This window comes from Oncorhynchus mykiss, chromosome 4 (assembly GCF_057628025.1).
Source record: "Oncorhynchus mykiss isolate SJ-2025 chromosome 4, ASM5762802v1, whole genome shotgun sequence".
Classification (NCBI taxonomy): Eukaryota; Metazoa; Chordata; class Actinopteri; order Salmoniformes; family Salmonidae; genus Oncorhynchus; species Oncorhynchus mykiss.
The window spans coordinates 60,408,600-60,423,694 of NC_143025.1; the positions used below are offsets into that span (position 1 = coordinate 60,408,600).

General features: G+C 47.4%; 1 protein-coding gene across 1 annotated transcript in view; it reads right to left on the reverse strand.

The window, feature by feature from the left end:
* Positions 1-15,095, reverse strand: part of tiam2b (TIAM Rac1 associated GEF 2b) — a 57,815-nt gene that overhangs the window by 12,964 nt on the left and 29,756 nt on the right. Inside the window, exons 3-11 of the mRNA XM_036975623.2 lie at positions 13,729-13,907; positions 12,134-13,465; positions 9,915-10,392; positions 7,885-8,060; positions 6,490-6,714; positions 4,314-4,499; positions 3,904-4,050; positions 1,715-1,777; positions 40-207 (exon numbers count right to left, since the gene is read on the reverse strand). Of these exons, the coding sequence (XP_036831518.2) occupies positions 40-207; positions 1,715-1,777; positions 3,904-4,050; positions 4,314-4,499; positions 6,490-6,714; positions 7,885-8,060; positions 9,915-10,392; positions 12,134-13,459 (2,769 nt within the window). The 5' untranslated portion in view covers positions 13,460-13,465; positions 13,729-13,907. The remainder of the gene's footprint in view (positions 1-39; positions 208-1,714; positions 1,778-3,903; positions 4,051-4,313; positions 4,500-6,489; positions 6,715-7,884; positions 8,061-9,914; positions 10,393-12,133; positions 13,466-13,728; positions 13,908-15,095) is intronic.

Consider the following 15,095-nt stretch of genomic DNA (forward strand, 5'->3'; position numbering starts at 1 on the left):
AATGTATGAATAATTAGGCGATAGATGCAGTATGCTTACCTTACAGGCCAAAGATAGCAAGTCCGATACGAAGAAATCGGGTTTGATGTGCAGAGTAATGCTTTGGCTGTCAGGCATATTCACACAAACGGGAGTTTCCAAACTGCTGTACCAAGGGTTGCCTTCAGGTGGTGCTATCAACTGCATTTTGGCAAGAGCGTCCAATCTCTGTTAGACAAAGATGGAGAATAATTATGTTTATTCCGGTTTCTTAACTGATAATACGTTCTTATATTAAACAGGTTACTAAATAACTATGTCAAGAATTTAACATCTCTCTCGGCAATGTTTGTGAAAAGTTGTGTTTTCTGGGACGTCTGCCCCCAATGATGCAAATGTTTATACACTATGACAAAAAATGACAACTTTCATTACATCTGTTAAAAATCTATCAGTCAGAGATGTTTAATTAAAACACCACAAAACCCCCAATCTCAGCTGACGTACGGGTCTATTGAACTGAAGTCAAAAGACAGTGAAAGTCCATAGCAACAGGTCTGTGAAAGGGGAGGTCGGGTGGTGTCTCCCATTCACGGATAGGTGTCCCCATTCACTGGCCGTACAGAGGGATTAACACCGGTTGACAATAGAATTCTGGGAGAATAAAGACCCTCCGTCGGCCTAACCCTCCCCAGCCCCCGGACCCTCGAACTCAGCCGCCTCACGCCTGCCTGTTTGCATGGAGCAGTGTCATCAGATCAGCATGCTGTTGAGACAGCTGTGCTAGCCCCGACCCTGTGTGAATAGAAATACCCCCACCTCCATCCCCCCACCCTCATTCTCCCCTATAAAAGGATTAGTCTGAGGCTGAGATTGATCGACTACAATACTCCTCGAGTACATCCCGAATGGCACCCTATTCCCTATATATTCCCTATATAGTGCTCTGGTCACTATGGGCCCTCAAAAGTAGTGCACGCTATAGGGAATAGGATGCCATTTGGGATGCATCCCGCCCTAGCACCTGGTTCTAGAGCAAATTTAGGGGCAGTTTTAGGAGACTTTCATCAACAAAGAGGAAAAGTTTGACGAGGCCTGACAAACAGGGTTGGGTAGGTTACTTTCTAAATATAATCTGTTACAGTTACTAGTTACCTGTCAAATTGTAATCAGTAACGTAACTTTTTGGATTACTCAAACTCAGTAACATTACCTAATTACTTTCAGTTCATGTTGGATTACTTTCCCCTTAAGATACATTAGAAGAGGACTTAAAGGATCCCACAAACGCATTTGGTGTGCCATGCTGGTCTCTGACTTGTAGTCAGACTCGCTCAGGTGGAACAAACTGAAACTTGTGCCTTTTTTCAATGCGGAGTTGAATGTCATTGAGAAAACAGAAAGGTGTCATCATGTATTTTTGTCTCTCGCAATCATCCTTTCTGAATTTAAAAGTAATCATCTAGTTTTTCAAAAGTATCTGTAATCTGATTACAATATTTTCACTGGTAACAACTGACTAAAGGTATTTTGTTTGTAATCAGATTACATGTAATCGGTTACTACCCAACCCTGCTGACAAATGTATCCATGACAACTTAAAGTTATTATTGAATAGAATATTTTAATGCAGTTACCTGGTGAATTATGATAAATTAGCCATATTTCCACTGGTTGCAGGAAATTATGAGGTAACATGTTTGGGGGAAAAATCCAGACAAAGTGCTTACTGTACCTCTGAGCTGCAGTGGTTGGGGATATGCCCAGCAGGCACTCCAATACTTTGTCCTTCAAAAACCTGGAACATGGAAAAAAAGCACATGCACATTAAGCCTACTCAGTGACTCAGGAGAAAAATGCACACTAAAAAAGAACTAACTCAGTCTATATTTACAATGTAATACATTTCATTAAAAACTATCTATCTAAAACCAAAGGCTTTGATACTATTCTGATCCAGATTGAGGCCGAAACAAGACTTGGAGGATCCATGGGAAGAAATAAGGGGTTTGGTGATGCTGAAATTACAGGTCTGGCAGTGAGGCAGATGGAACGGCTCTCATCAGGCTGGCGGGGATGGAGACTGTCTCCTCTCCACCCAGATACCAGTCTGCCCTCAGCAGAGATACCGCTACCAATACCACCGCCCTCAGCCCACCACCAGTGGCAGGCAGGACCACCACAGAGACAAGGGGTCATGCCTATGTCAACAAATGCCAACAGCTTACTGGAACTTAACAACAACAAACTCAAAATGAAGAGGGGGTTGAGTAACACTCACTGATTGACTGACTGACTGACTCCTCACCTTGACATCGCAGCTCTCTGGAAGCAGTAACAGGGCTCTTAAAGTGACAAACCCCCCCCAATCACCCTACAATAAAAATACATTGCTGGGCTGGCGGAGAAGGGGGTAAGAGTAGAGTCCCTTCGGTAAAATGTGGGTCTGTAGGACGTTTAGTGGACGGCGCGGTGGTTTACACAGACCATCTGCTTGTCGCTGCTGGCATGCTGCAGCTTGCAACAATTAACCACATGTGGCTTCCAGTAATGTCTGTTCCATCTCGGTTCCATTGAGTGGTCTAGCTGGCCTCTCTATAGGGAGATTAGACTTTCTCTGACTCAGGCTCATAACAAAGAACTTCACTGCTCGGAAATCTCTCCCTGTCCGCCCCGTGAGTAAGGAGGGAATCATGTAAGTATTTGGGCACAACATTTGACCTGTGTACAGAGATCTAGGGACCGTCCTCGTATATGTGTGTATTGTATTAGACAGCGATGGTTCACATGAGACATAATATGTATAAGCATGGTGTATGTGTGGTGTTACAGCGGTGGATCCGATTATTACCCAGACACCACTGGGCGTTACCAACGTATGCCATTAAGCATATGGATATGCCACGTGAGTACACAGACGCCAGGCATGCCTGTGACTACGACTGTGCGATGTATCTTTCAGAATGTCAACACAGAGCATGTGTTGACCATATCTATCTTATTATCCATCCCATTATACAATACAGCCAGTCTGCCTAATGCAATGTCACACTAGACAGAACTAAACAATGACGGGAGAGCAGAGGGGCCCAGTGTGGTTTGTCCTTCACTGAAGTCCTAGGGATAAAAGATCCTATCAACATCCCAAAATAGACTGCTCTCTGAGTGCTGTTTATCAACTGTTTATCAACAGAGACAGGGCCAGAGCCAGGGCGGGTGGGGCTTGGGCTGGGATAGGGGTTGGGTCTGGGGCTAGCTCTGGGACAGGGGTTGGGGTAGGGACTAAGACAGGGCCAGTGGATGGTACAGAACTGGGACTAGGGGCTGGGACTGTTAGAGAGACTGACTTGACTTCAATGACTGATGAGAATTTGTGCAGATTGCTAGCTCTGCCCCTGACCGGGGGAAACAAAACATCTGCCTCACTCATCACCTCTATTTGGAATGTTCCCAAACGACGTACAGGAAAGATAGTTTCGCGACGAGCAACCCCCTGACTCCCTCCCACTGGAAAATTGAGTAAGTTCAACTCCCTCCGTCTGCTTAATTTATGGGTCCCGGCTCGTGAGGAGTCAGACAGTGCTTAAAAAGCATTCCAGGAACCAACCCGCTTCTTTTTCTCTGATGGATTTATCAAACATGCTCTCTGTTTAAAACAGAAGGGCTCCAGAAACGTGCCATTGGGTCGGGAGCCAAGAGGTCCCTTGTAAAGGATTGTTTAAAAGGAGAACAGGCAAAAGGAGAACCCGCACAGATCTTTTCCCAGTTGACGGCGCAGTTCACCTAATTAAGGGGGGTGGTTGTATGGAGGTTGTAGAAAGGTTGTAGGGCGGTTGTTATAGGGAGTTTGTAGGGCAGTTGTAGGGCGGTTGTGGGAAAGTTGTAGGAAGGATGTAAGGAGGCTCTAGGGAGGTTATACAGTACCTGGGACACGGACTCCCTCTTCTCCTTGCTGCGTTTGGTCAAGCTGTCCAGGCCCTTGAGGGAGGAGAAGAGGCCTCTCTTACTCCGAGCCCCTCTGGAAAAAGATCGGCAACGTCTCCGCAGGGTCGCCTCGTCACGGGTGCAGATCTGAGAACAGACATTGAAGACATCCCTTCTGTGGTTAGAGACTCTAAAGAGCCCAAGACTCTGTATTACAAATCTGACCAGAGAGGACGCTGATGTTTTCTGATCATAGTTAACATAGATGGAATTCAATAACATTGCTTAATTGTACCTAAGGGGATAAATAAAGGTGTTATCAATGGAACTGTTCCAGAGAATGTGTGAAATCCAATGTCCCAAGCTGAGGGTGGATATGGATGTAAAGCCTTATGGAGATCAGGCCTCACCAGGGCATGAAAGGAGGAGACAGAGAAGATCCCCAGGCGTCCCAGAGCGGTCTTAGAGGGGCGTCCTGCCACGGCCAGGAGACTCTTGGGGTTAGGGAGCTCACCGCCCTGCAGGCTGGCCAGGTAGCAGCGCATCCGGAACAGATCCATGTGGAACTTCTCCAGGTTCTGCTCCCACTGCTGGATCTGGGGAGAAACAGACAGGACAGGCACCCAGGGTTACACCACAGTACATAGGGTTACAGTCCCCTTCAAGGGGACAGAATGGCCTCTCCACCCTCTCATTGACAGAGAGAGACCAGGCGGGGCAGGAACAGACTCACAGTCACAGCCATTTAGAGTGTGGCCAAGTTTGACACAGTTTGCCACGTTAACGCCTTCATTCACAGATTTTTGGTGATGTGACCATACGAGAGCACCTGTATGTGAGGGTGACAGAATGGCCTCTCCACCCTCTCATTCAGAAGGGCGTCTCCAACTACAGAACGAGCCACATGTCTAATTGGAGCGGCATAATCACATCTAATCACCCTCATCTCTCTCTCTCTCTCTCTCTCGCTCTCATTCCCCCTCTCTTCTCTCAATCCCCCATTCTCGCTCTCCTTCACAGAGGGTGAATGTGTTATAACGGTGTCATGTTTGTGAGATGAGGATTTAAATCTAGAGAGGAGGTTTAAGAGGTTCACTTCAAATTGGCAGAGAGGGCTAGTATGACTTTCAGAGAGACCGACCGTCAGACATCAAAGTGGAAGGTGGGCCTGGAGATGAGATGAGACCAGCTGCTGTAGAGCTCAGTAGAGGCTCTGGGGGTTTGACCCCCCCACCCCCCCCCCCCCCCTCTCTCATCTGATTACCTCACAAACTGGGCATGATGACCCACCCCCCTCCTCCTGTCCTGCCATTAAGAAGAAAGGACACCTAACTACCCCTAATGCTGCTACCGGGAAACACTGCTGTCTGTAAACACATCAGCATTTGGTTTGTTACGCTATAAAATATCCCCCTCATCTGGGTTTCCCATTACAACAGACTTCTATGAGGAGTGGATAGAATGTGTTGATGGTACTAGTCTATTAGACTGAGAACATCTGGAATAAAGATGTCATGGTGGCAGGGAACTTGGGTCGGAAAGCTTAAAACTCCACTTTCAACAAATGATGCTGCCAACACATATACGCTCATGTCAATATGTTCCACAACCACAAGGAAGGTTGTTATATGGTAATGATTTTTGCCATTACATGGAGGTTGTAACTCGCAGACTATGGACAGCAACAAGAAGATGTCATGCAGGTGTTAAATTATGTATGGTTCTACAGCAATAGAATGGTCTGGTTTGCATTGGAGCTGAGACACTAATGACCTAATAGGCCAATTTAACTAACTGCTTGTTTGACTGGCTCAGTCTTAGGGTGGCCCTTGATCTTAAGACCACGGCCATTTTACCGAACTAGCACGAAGGGCACGTGCACGAGGTCGCCGACCTCTAGGGGGCCCCCAACCAATTTTTTGAGGGGGAGTTGTGGGCCCCATGGTGGTCAGGGAGTTGTGGACCCCCATATGATAGCAAAATGTGTAGAATTGTAGGAAATTAGCTATATAACTGCACAACTTTCTCTCAGTCTCATGGCAAAATGTGAACAATAGCTATGAAACAGCACATTTTCTCTCTGACCCATGGCAAAAAGTGTAGAATAGCAGGAAATTAGCTTTAAAACTGCAACATTTTCCTCATAGCCTCATGACAAATGTGTAGAAAAGCACTATAAAACTGTACATTTTTTCTAAAGATATTTATTTTTTTAAAATTACATTTTGGGGGCGCCCCAAATGCAGTAGTCTGGCCCTTCTTAAGACTCTCATGCAAGTACACACACACACACACAAATCAAATTTATATTGCTATCCTTGTGGTGACCAAATAATTGATTCCCATCCAAAATCCTATTTTCCCTAACCCCTAACCCTAAATCTAACCCTAACCTTAACCCTTTAACCTAACCATAACCTTAATTCTAACTTGAGCCCTAATTGTAACACTAAACCTAACCCCTAAGCCTAAAATATATTTGTCTGAATTTTCCTCATTTTACTATCCTTGTGAGGACTTTTGGTGCCCACAAGGATAGTTAAACACAAACACACACACAGCCACTAGACCATCTCAGTGCCTCACCTGGCTCTCGATGGCCTTCCTGTTCCTTTGGTCACTGATGACAGACAGCTGCAGCTCAGCCATCTTCTTCATCTTGCTGTCCATGTCTATCTTCTGCAGCAGGACGCGTGTCTGGCTCCTCAGTAACCGCACCGTGTCCTCCTTCCCCTGTCTCTTAGCCAGCAGAGAGGCGCTGGCAGAGTGGATGGCCGTCACCCAGTTCTCCAGGTCTGTTTGATTGGCAGCCTGCGGGGAGGAACAGGGCTAGATGACACAGTGCCACGGTTGGGCGGGGGGATATGGGGCCAGGTGACACAGTGCCAGGCCAGGGGAAGGGCAGGAGAACATGGCTCTCATTTCCCGTCTTTCTTTCTCTCTTCCCAGACGGCAGGGATCCTTAAGTGCCAGACAAAAGCCCGTTTACATGTTCGTGACTACGCTAAGAAGTTTCACTTCCCTCAGTTTCCCCCTCGTTGCCATGGTGCGTTGGGTAGATACAGCCCTGCAGTGTGATTTGTGTGTCTAGTAAACACTTGGTGAATGAATCAAATGAACGTTACTCTCTGGGAGGAAGGTGTTTTCAACGATTGTAAAACTGAGTGAGGAGAACATTAAAGAGAGACAACACTTTCCCTCTCAATATGTGGAAAAAGAGGACAACAACCCTACTGCCAAACAGACACACATGCCAAATGGAACCCTATTCTCTACACAGTACACAACTTTTGACCAGGGCCCATAGGGCACTATATAGGGAATAGGATGCCATTTAGGACGCACCTATACACGACTAGTCTACTCAGACCAGCCAGTAGGGATGCTTTTCCCAACCCTACCATTTGACCCCTTTATAGAACGTACGACAATGGAGCTCTAAAGCTGACAGTGCATCCAGACAGGACATAACCAACACCAATATAGTCATTACCAACCAGAACAGCGGCACATTCCATCCTAAAAAGCAGACGTTCAGCCCAGTCCATACTTGTGGTCGTCCCATAGCATATGGAGTTGTTCCAATATATAACCCTTCTTAAAAAGAATGCAACAGACTGAGTCACAACTCCATCACAAGGGGTCCATGAGGCAGGAACAGGGGCATACAGCAGAAAACCCTAAAATGTTCCCTCTTACTCATTCACACTGTGCTCAACGAAACAGAGATCCACCTACAAGACGAAACAAGGGACAAGCTTACAGCACTGCAGTGTCCGATTTGTAAAGAATGCATAAAAAAATGACGACGTACTGCAGATCTCAAACGACGATAGTGAATGCGGACCTCCCTGACAAGTGCCTCCGTTGACGGAACAACGGTCTGTGTAGAACTGACCTCGTCCCCAGTCTATTCCACAGGCACATACAGGTACTTCCGAGCTTGAGAATCCTGGTGAGCGAGCCTAGGGTAGAACGTACCTGGAACAGATAGACATCTCCGTAGGCGTTGCTCAGACAGAAGACGTTCTCCTTCTTGGGGTGTTCGGGGACGGCCTGGACAATGCTGTCCTCGGCCAGCAGGGCGTAGCGCGGGGACAGCTCCTGCTCGGGACAGCTGCTTTTCCCATAGGTCTCATAGAACAGGAGGGTACACCCTGTACGCACCAGGGAGGAGAGGAGGCTTTAGCTAAGACACCGCTCTAGAACCATATTGTGAGACAATGACCCAATGTCAAGGGGAATACCTACAGAACATACAGTGCATTCGGGAAAGTATTCAGACCCCTTGTCTTTTTCCCAATTGTTTTACGTTACAGCATTATTCTAAAATGAAAAAAAAAAAAAAACATTCTCATCAATCTAAACACAATACACCATAATGACAAAGGGAAAACAGGTATTTTGACATTTCAGGACATGTAAAAAACATACAACAAAAATACCTTATTTACATAAGTATTCAGACCCTTTGCCATGAGACTCAAAATTGAGCTCAGGTGCATCCTGTTTCCATTGATCATCCTTGAGATGTTTCTACAACTTGATTGGAGTCCACTTGTGGTAAATTCAATTGATTGGACATGATTTGGAAAGGCACACACCTGTCTATGTAAGGTCCCACAGTTGTCAGTGCATGTCAGCAAAAATCAAGTCATGGGGTCGAAGGAATTGTCCGTAAAGCTCAGACAGGATTGCATCGATGCAGGATACCAAAGAATATCTGCAGCATTGAAGGCTGCAGCATTGAAGGTCCCCAAGAAGACATATCATTCTTAAATGATAGAAGTGTTTTGGAACCACAAAGACCTTTCCTGGAGCTGGCCGCCCAGCCAAACTGAGCAATCGGGGGAGAAGGGCCTTGGTCAGGGAGGTGACCGAGAACCCGATGGTCCCTCTGACAGAGCTCCAGAGTTCCTCTGTGGAGATGGAAGAACCTTCCAGAAGGACAACCCTCTCTGCAGCACTCTACCAATCAGGCCTCAGTAAAAGGCACATGACAGCCCACTTGGAGTTTGCAAAAAGGCATCTAAAGGACTCTCAGACCACGATAAACAAGATTCTCTGGTCTGATTAAACAAAGATTGAACTCTTCGGCCTGAATTCCAAGCATCACATCTGGAGGAAACCTGGCACCATACCTATGGTGAAGCATGGTGGTGGCAGCATCATGCTGTGGGGATGTTTTTCAGCGGCAGGGACTGGGAGAGTAGTCAGGATTGAGGGAAAGATGAACAGAGCAAAGTTACAGAGAGATCCTTGATGAAAACCTGCCCCAGAGCACTCAGGACCTCAGACTGGGGTGAAGGTTCACCTTCCAACAGGACAACGACCCTAAGCACATGGCCAAGACAACGCAGGAGTGGCTTCGGGACAAGTCTCTGAATGTCCTAGAGTGGCTCAACCTGATTGAACATCTTTGGAGAGACCTGAAAATAGCTGTGCAACGACGCTCCCCATCCAACCTGACAGAGCTTGAGAGGATCTGCAGAAAAGAATGGGAGAAACTCCCCAAATACAGGTGTGCCAAGTTTGTAGCGTCATACCCAAGAAGACTCGAGGCTGTAATTGCTGCCAAAGGTGCTTCAACAAAGTACTGAGTAAAGGGTCTGAATACTTATGCTAATGTGATGTTTCTGATTTGTACAAAACTTGCAAAAATGTCTAAACACCCGTTTTTTAAATCTGTAACGTAAATCTGTAACGTAACAAAATGTGGAAAAAGGTGTCTGAATACTCTCCGAATGCACTGTACAGTATATAAAACAAAATACATGTAGTAGCAGATGCTGTTCTGTTAACCTTTATTTAACCAGGTTGTCCCATTATGGTCAGAAGACCTAAGAGGCATCCCAAATGGCACCCTATTCCCTTTATAGTGCTCTAGGGTTCTGGTCAAAAGAAGTGCACTATATAGGGAATAGGGTTCCATTTGGGACGTAAACCCAATTGGCTGTATGTAGCACAGGTTATTTCGAGCGAGTGCAGGTAGAAGGAGGAGGGAGCCCTACCTTTAAGTGTGACCCAGTACTGTCTCCACTTCCTACGGGCCACCAGCTCCAGCTTCCTGTCCTTGTGCAGGGTGAGGATGGGTTTGAAGTAGAGCCAGCCGGCTCTGCGCACCACCCCCTGCTCCTTCTCAAACAGCAGGTCCAGCTGCTCCAGGGAACCCAGGGAGCCACTGCCACTGCTCTCCCCCTGCTCTCCCTCTCCTATCCCCCCCCCTCCTCCCATCTCCTCCTCCTCTCCCTCCTCCGAGGGCTCAGTCCTCTCCGGCCCACTGTTGCGTCCTGTCTCCAGCTCCTGCATGAAGTTCTCGTAGATGTTCTGGCGCAAAGCGTCACTGTGGCACTGTTGGCCCTGGGTGTGGGTGTAGGCCTGGGTGTGGAGGGGATTCCACAGTGGACCAGTTAACTGGGAGCTAGAGTTACCTAACCCAGGGTCCACTCCACTGCTACAGCCCTCACTGGTCTCACTACCGTAAGGCTCCTAGGGAGAGAGAGACAGAGCAGGGTGGTTGGAGAGGAAAGAATGAATAAATAGCTTGCTAGACCTTAAAAAGACCTGCAAAGTTGAATGATCGTCTAACAATATGGCAATATCAGGGACACAGACGAGCCACATTCTCATGTATTTCTCGATTGACCATTTCCTGGACAGGATGCCATGATTTTCTGTTTGTATTAGGACATAATATGAGATGTATTGTGCGATACTCTGACATGATATAATACAATCATACCCTGGAATGTTGCTGGTACGAGTAACAGAAGACATGGATATTATACAGACCAATCTAGAGCAAACATACTTAGGACTTGGCCCTGGCTTGTGCTAGCTGGAATCGCTCATAGGAGCAGGAGCCTACCCAGCTAGCACATTTGGTTCCTTGGAAGTTGTGGGTTTCGGTTTCCCATTGGTTCTGGGAGTGAAAACAACACGTTTCCTGTCCGGTAAAACAGAAAGTTCTAAGAAAGGAAGTGAACATTTTGCCTGTTGTGGGTTGCAGGGAGGTCTCGCGAACGTATTACTATGGTTCCCTGAACATTTTCCTGGGAGGTTTTATTAACGTTCTGAGAACAGAAATGACAGGTTATTTGAAGGTAATTCAATAACATGCCAAGAACACGCCTCAATTAGACTTTTAATAACACTTCTAGCTTAGGTGAACTGTTTTGAACTCTAAACACAGAACACATGGAAATGAATTTGCTTCGGTATTAATCATGCAAACACATTTATAGTTTTAAATCTGGCACCGCGTCAGTGAGATTCAAACCGGGATCTTCTGTTTTCTATCCGTGGAATTAGTCGATGCCAGCTACCCCAGCAAAGGGTTACCTGTCATCCCGTCTGGTTCCGAGGAGCATTTCCCGGGGACGAGGCCTACCCCAATCTGCTTAATAAAAATGCCATATTGCATTCTGTCTTTGTCGTCCATTCAGTTAAGCCTGTACTCGATAAAACCGAAATTCCCACGGAAGAACGTTTTTTTTCTTAACGTTCTCAGAACTATTTTCGCAAAAAATCCCCAACGTCAAACGAGTTGGAGAGCGTTACCACAATTGAAATGAAATGTAACCACGTTTGAACTTTTAGGAAGTAATGAAATACCAATGTAATGTTCTCCAGCGGCAAAAAAAGCGGGGAAGGTTTCCTTTCTGAACCGACATCATCGATCTTTGAAATCTATGTAAATATCATATAATTCTACACAAAGTCTTAGGGAGACTGGCCTATAATCTTACATAATATCTGTCAAAATTATATAAGGTCCTGAAAATGTTCCAGCGAGTAACTATTGTTGGAATAATTTATTTTGTGGTGCCTTTTCCTTTCGTAGTAGTGTTTATCGCAATGGCTTGATGTTGTTTATTTAAAGGACAAGCTGCAAAAGTATCTCCAAGGATCCAGTCTGTCAGATATAAGTCTGAGGTTATTCAGGAACCATAGGATGACGTGTGACAGAGAGACATTCATGTGGCACTGCAATGATCTGCATCGTCAGACTGGATTTAAGAGCCAACGGCCATCAGCCAATCACGTTGACCCAAACAACCTAAACAATGAGATTACCACCACACAGACTCAGCGAGCAGTCTTATCGCATCGCTTCGACAACTGGGGACACGTCATATGATAAAGAGTCTACACTACATGCCCAGTCTTCCCTCCTTCACTGTGTACCCTTCCCTCCTCCCCTCCCCTCTTTCTTCCCCTTTTTCCTCACCTGTAGTCTTCTTTTCTTCCTGCTCAGACTTCCCGTCCAGTCGCCGAGGCGCCTGATGCGGCTCTTCAGGTTGTCCTTCCTGCTGTTACCGACCACGATGGCGGACGGCTCGGAGGCCACCGTGGCAGTAACCCTCCTGCATGGCAGCGTGCGACTGTGAGAGGAGTAGCGCTGGTCGTACGACCCCGAGCTCTCCTCCTGTATGACCGCGTCCAGGGTCAGTAACGAAGTGAGCGACCCCCGTTGCTGGGGGACGTCCTGGAACTGAGCCGCGGGGAACACAGCCGCCACGCTGGGGTTAGAGTAGAGGTCCGACAGGGACACAGGAGGGGACATGAGGCTAAACGGACTCTTCTCCGGGTGAAGGATCATGGAGTCCCCGATGCCGCTGTCCTCAGTGCGGCCCGAAGAGCAAGTGTTATACCCGTTGCTGTTAAACCCTCGGCTTGTATATTGACCGTTACCATCCACAGTCTGGAAGAGGAGGCCGGGGTTGAACCCCGGGGAGATGTCCTCAGTGTGGGCGGACGAGAAGGTGTTGAAGCCGCAGCCCGTCTCCTCGGTGCGAGTGGAGGAGTAGGTGGTGTAGCCGCTGCTGTTGTCCCCCGCTGCGGTCTGACTACAGGTGAACACATTGTCATTGAGCTCCGTGGGGTTCCCCCAGGGAGAGTCGTACCAGGAGCCCTCGGAGCTCAGGGAGCTGCCCTTGCTGGTCCTAGTCAGAGAGGGCTCTGGGGCGGCTACCACAGGGTGGCTGTGGCCCGACAGATCCTGGGGCTCCAGCGACATCCGCATGGCGTTGGTGAACTCAACACGCATGCTGCCGTCCTTACGGAGAAGCACCTTGGGGCTGCTGCGGCTCTCTAGGGGAACCCTGTGCTCACACGGAGAAGTCCTCTCGGGGGTACGCTGTCCATTAGCCCCGAGACCGCTAACACTCTCCCCACTACTCTCCAGGTAACTGTAACCGGTATGACAGACGTTTTTCCTGGTCACTTGGGAACTGTCCCCTCTGCCACACCTCTGTGGAGAGATGGGCTTCAGCTTGGCTCCCGGGGGCCCCCCCAGTTCCCTGCCCTCCCTAGTGATGTGGTGCTCATAGTGTTTCGAAGAGCCATAAGGCTGGTTGTGAGTGATCTTGTGCTGGGGCAGGCAGACCCTCCCCCCTTTGCCTCTGGTTCTGTATCCCTGGCCGCTCCCCTCGCTGCCCCTCCACCAGCTATGGGGGGACAGGGCCTCCTCTTTAGCGGAGTAGAACTTTAGAGAGCAGGATTTGGATTTCCCAGGGACGTTAAAGCTGCTGTACTGGCTGTCAGTGTTTCCCATTCTGATCTGCTGGGCAGAAGACAAAACATCAGAATGAGAGATAATCAAGACAGGATGTATTTCATTGTAATGAAAAAGGAATTTGTTGTTAACTGACTTCCCTGGTAAAAAAAATAAAAAATATGACAGGAAATGAACTCACATGAGGTTAAACAAAATAAAATCACGTAAAGACAATGTTAAATAAAATAAAATGAAATCACGAGGTTAAATGAAATGAAAGCACATAAAAAACGATTGTATGCACATCAGCTGTAAAGTTATCTTACCAGTTGTGGTGTCTGTCCTCAGGACAAACTTAGATACTACTCTGCATACTCCTATGGGTTACGTCTCAGCAGCGCTAGCTAGGCTCTGTGTCGTTGTGTGATCTCTTCAGGACTGAGCACCTCTCTCTCTCACACACTCACACAGCTGCTCTCTCTCTCTCTCTCTCTCTCCGACTCATCTGTAGGGAAACAGAGGAGGGAGGGGCTTCGGTCAGTTCCAAACACAGTCTGCCTTGTGTGTGAGCCTACTGTGGTTAGAGCCCCACCCCAAATCTAAACACCCCTTCTTCCTTGGCTTGGCCATCCCCCCACTCCACTCAGCCTCCTTCCATGACATACTGCTACTGAGCTGCTGAAGGGACCTTTTTAAAAGCAGACTTCATTCTGTCACATGTTTATTTTGGTTCTCAGGAATTCCGAGCAATTTTCTCTTCTCTAAAAAAAAAAATATCCTCCACTGTAAAGACGGTTGAGTTGAAGTCATCAGACAAGGCTATTTGGAGAGTCACCACAAGCAATGTCTCTGAGTTCTTCATAGAGTCAGATTTAAACTTTCAAAAAAGAACACAAGTTAGAAATCTCAAGTCAGATCAAGTTCAAGCCAAAAAGAATGAAAGAGAACATATCCTTAAGGTAAAACAATTAAGGACATTTTGAAATACAATATGACACTGATGAAAAATGACACCAACCCCAGTGTTTCCTGAAACAGATAAAGCCTCAGAGACTGTTTACATCTTGCCCAGAGTTGTTTTTTTTCCTGAGAGACAGAGAGGTTACAGTGGCCCGAGGTTCACTGTGTTCCGCAGTAAACTAAAGCAGCACTACGCCTTTCCTGTCCTGGGCTCATTCATACTGAAGAGGGAGGAGAGGAGTGGAAAGGAAGAGGAGAGGAGGTGAGGAGGAGTAGAGGAGAGGAGAGGAGGACAGAGCCCTGACTTCACAAAGCAGGGTGAGAATACATCACACTGCTTACCCGAAAAACATTAACACCCCTTGACCCCTTCATTTAAACCCAACAGGAAGCACCGATGGGGAAACCTTGGATGCCGAGCACCCAGTCAGACGGCAGAGAAAAGAGCAACCGGTTGTCTGCAGTCATTAAGCTAGAATGTTGAGGAGGACAGAAGAACGGCCAGCAGTGTGACAGGTTGTATTCGACACTCGCTGTGTGTGTAAAAAGAAGACGGACCCTTTCAGCCGGGGCGCCAGACTATGGACCTGTGCAGTGGGCTGGGCGGAACCGTGGAACAGAGCACTTTGTGACACAGTTGTCGGTTTGTGCTGCAGACAAGTAAGCCGGGAATGGCTAAAGGTAGAGGCGGTGGTTGACACTTTTGTTGTGCCTCTCCGATAGGCCATCTGCT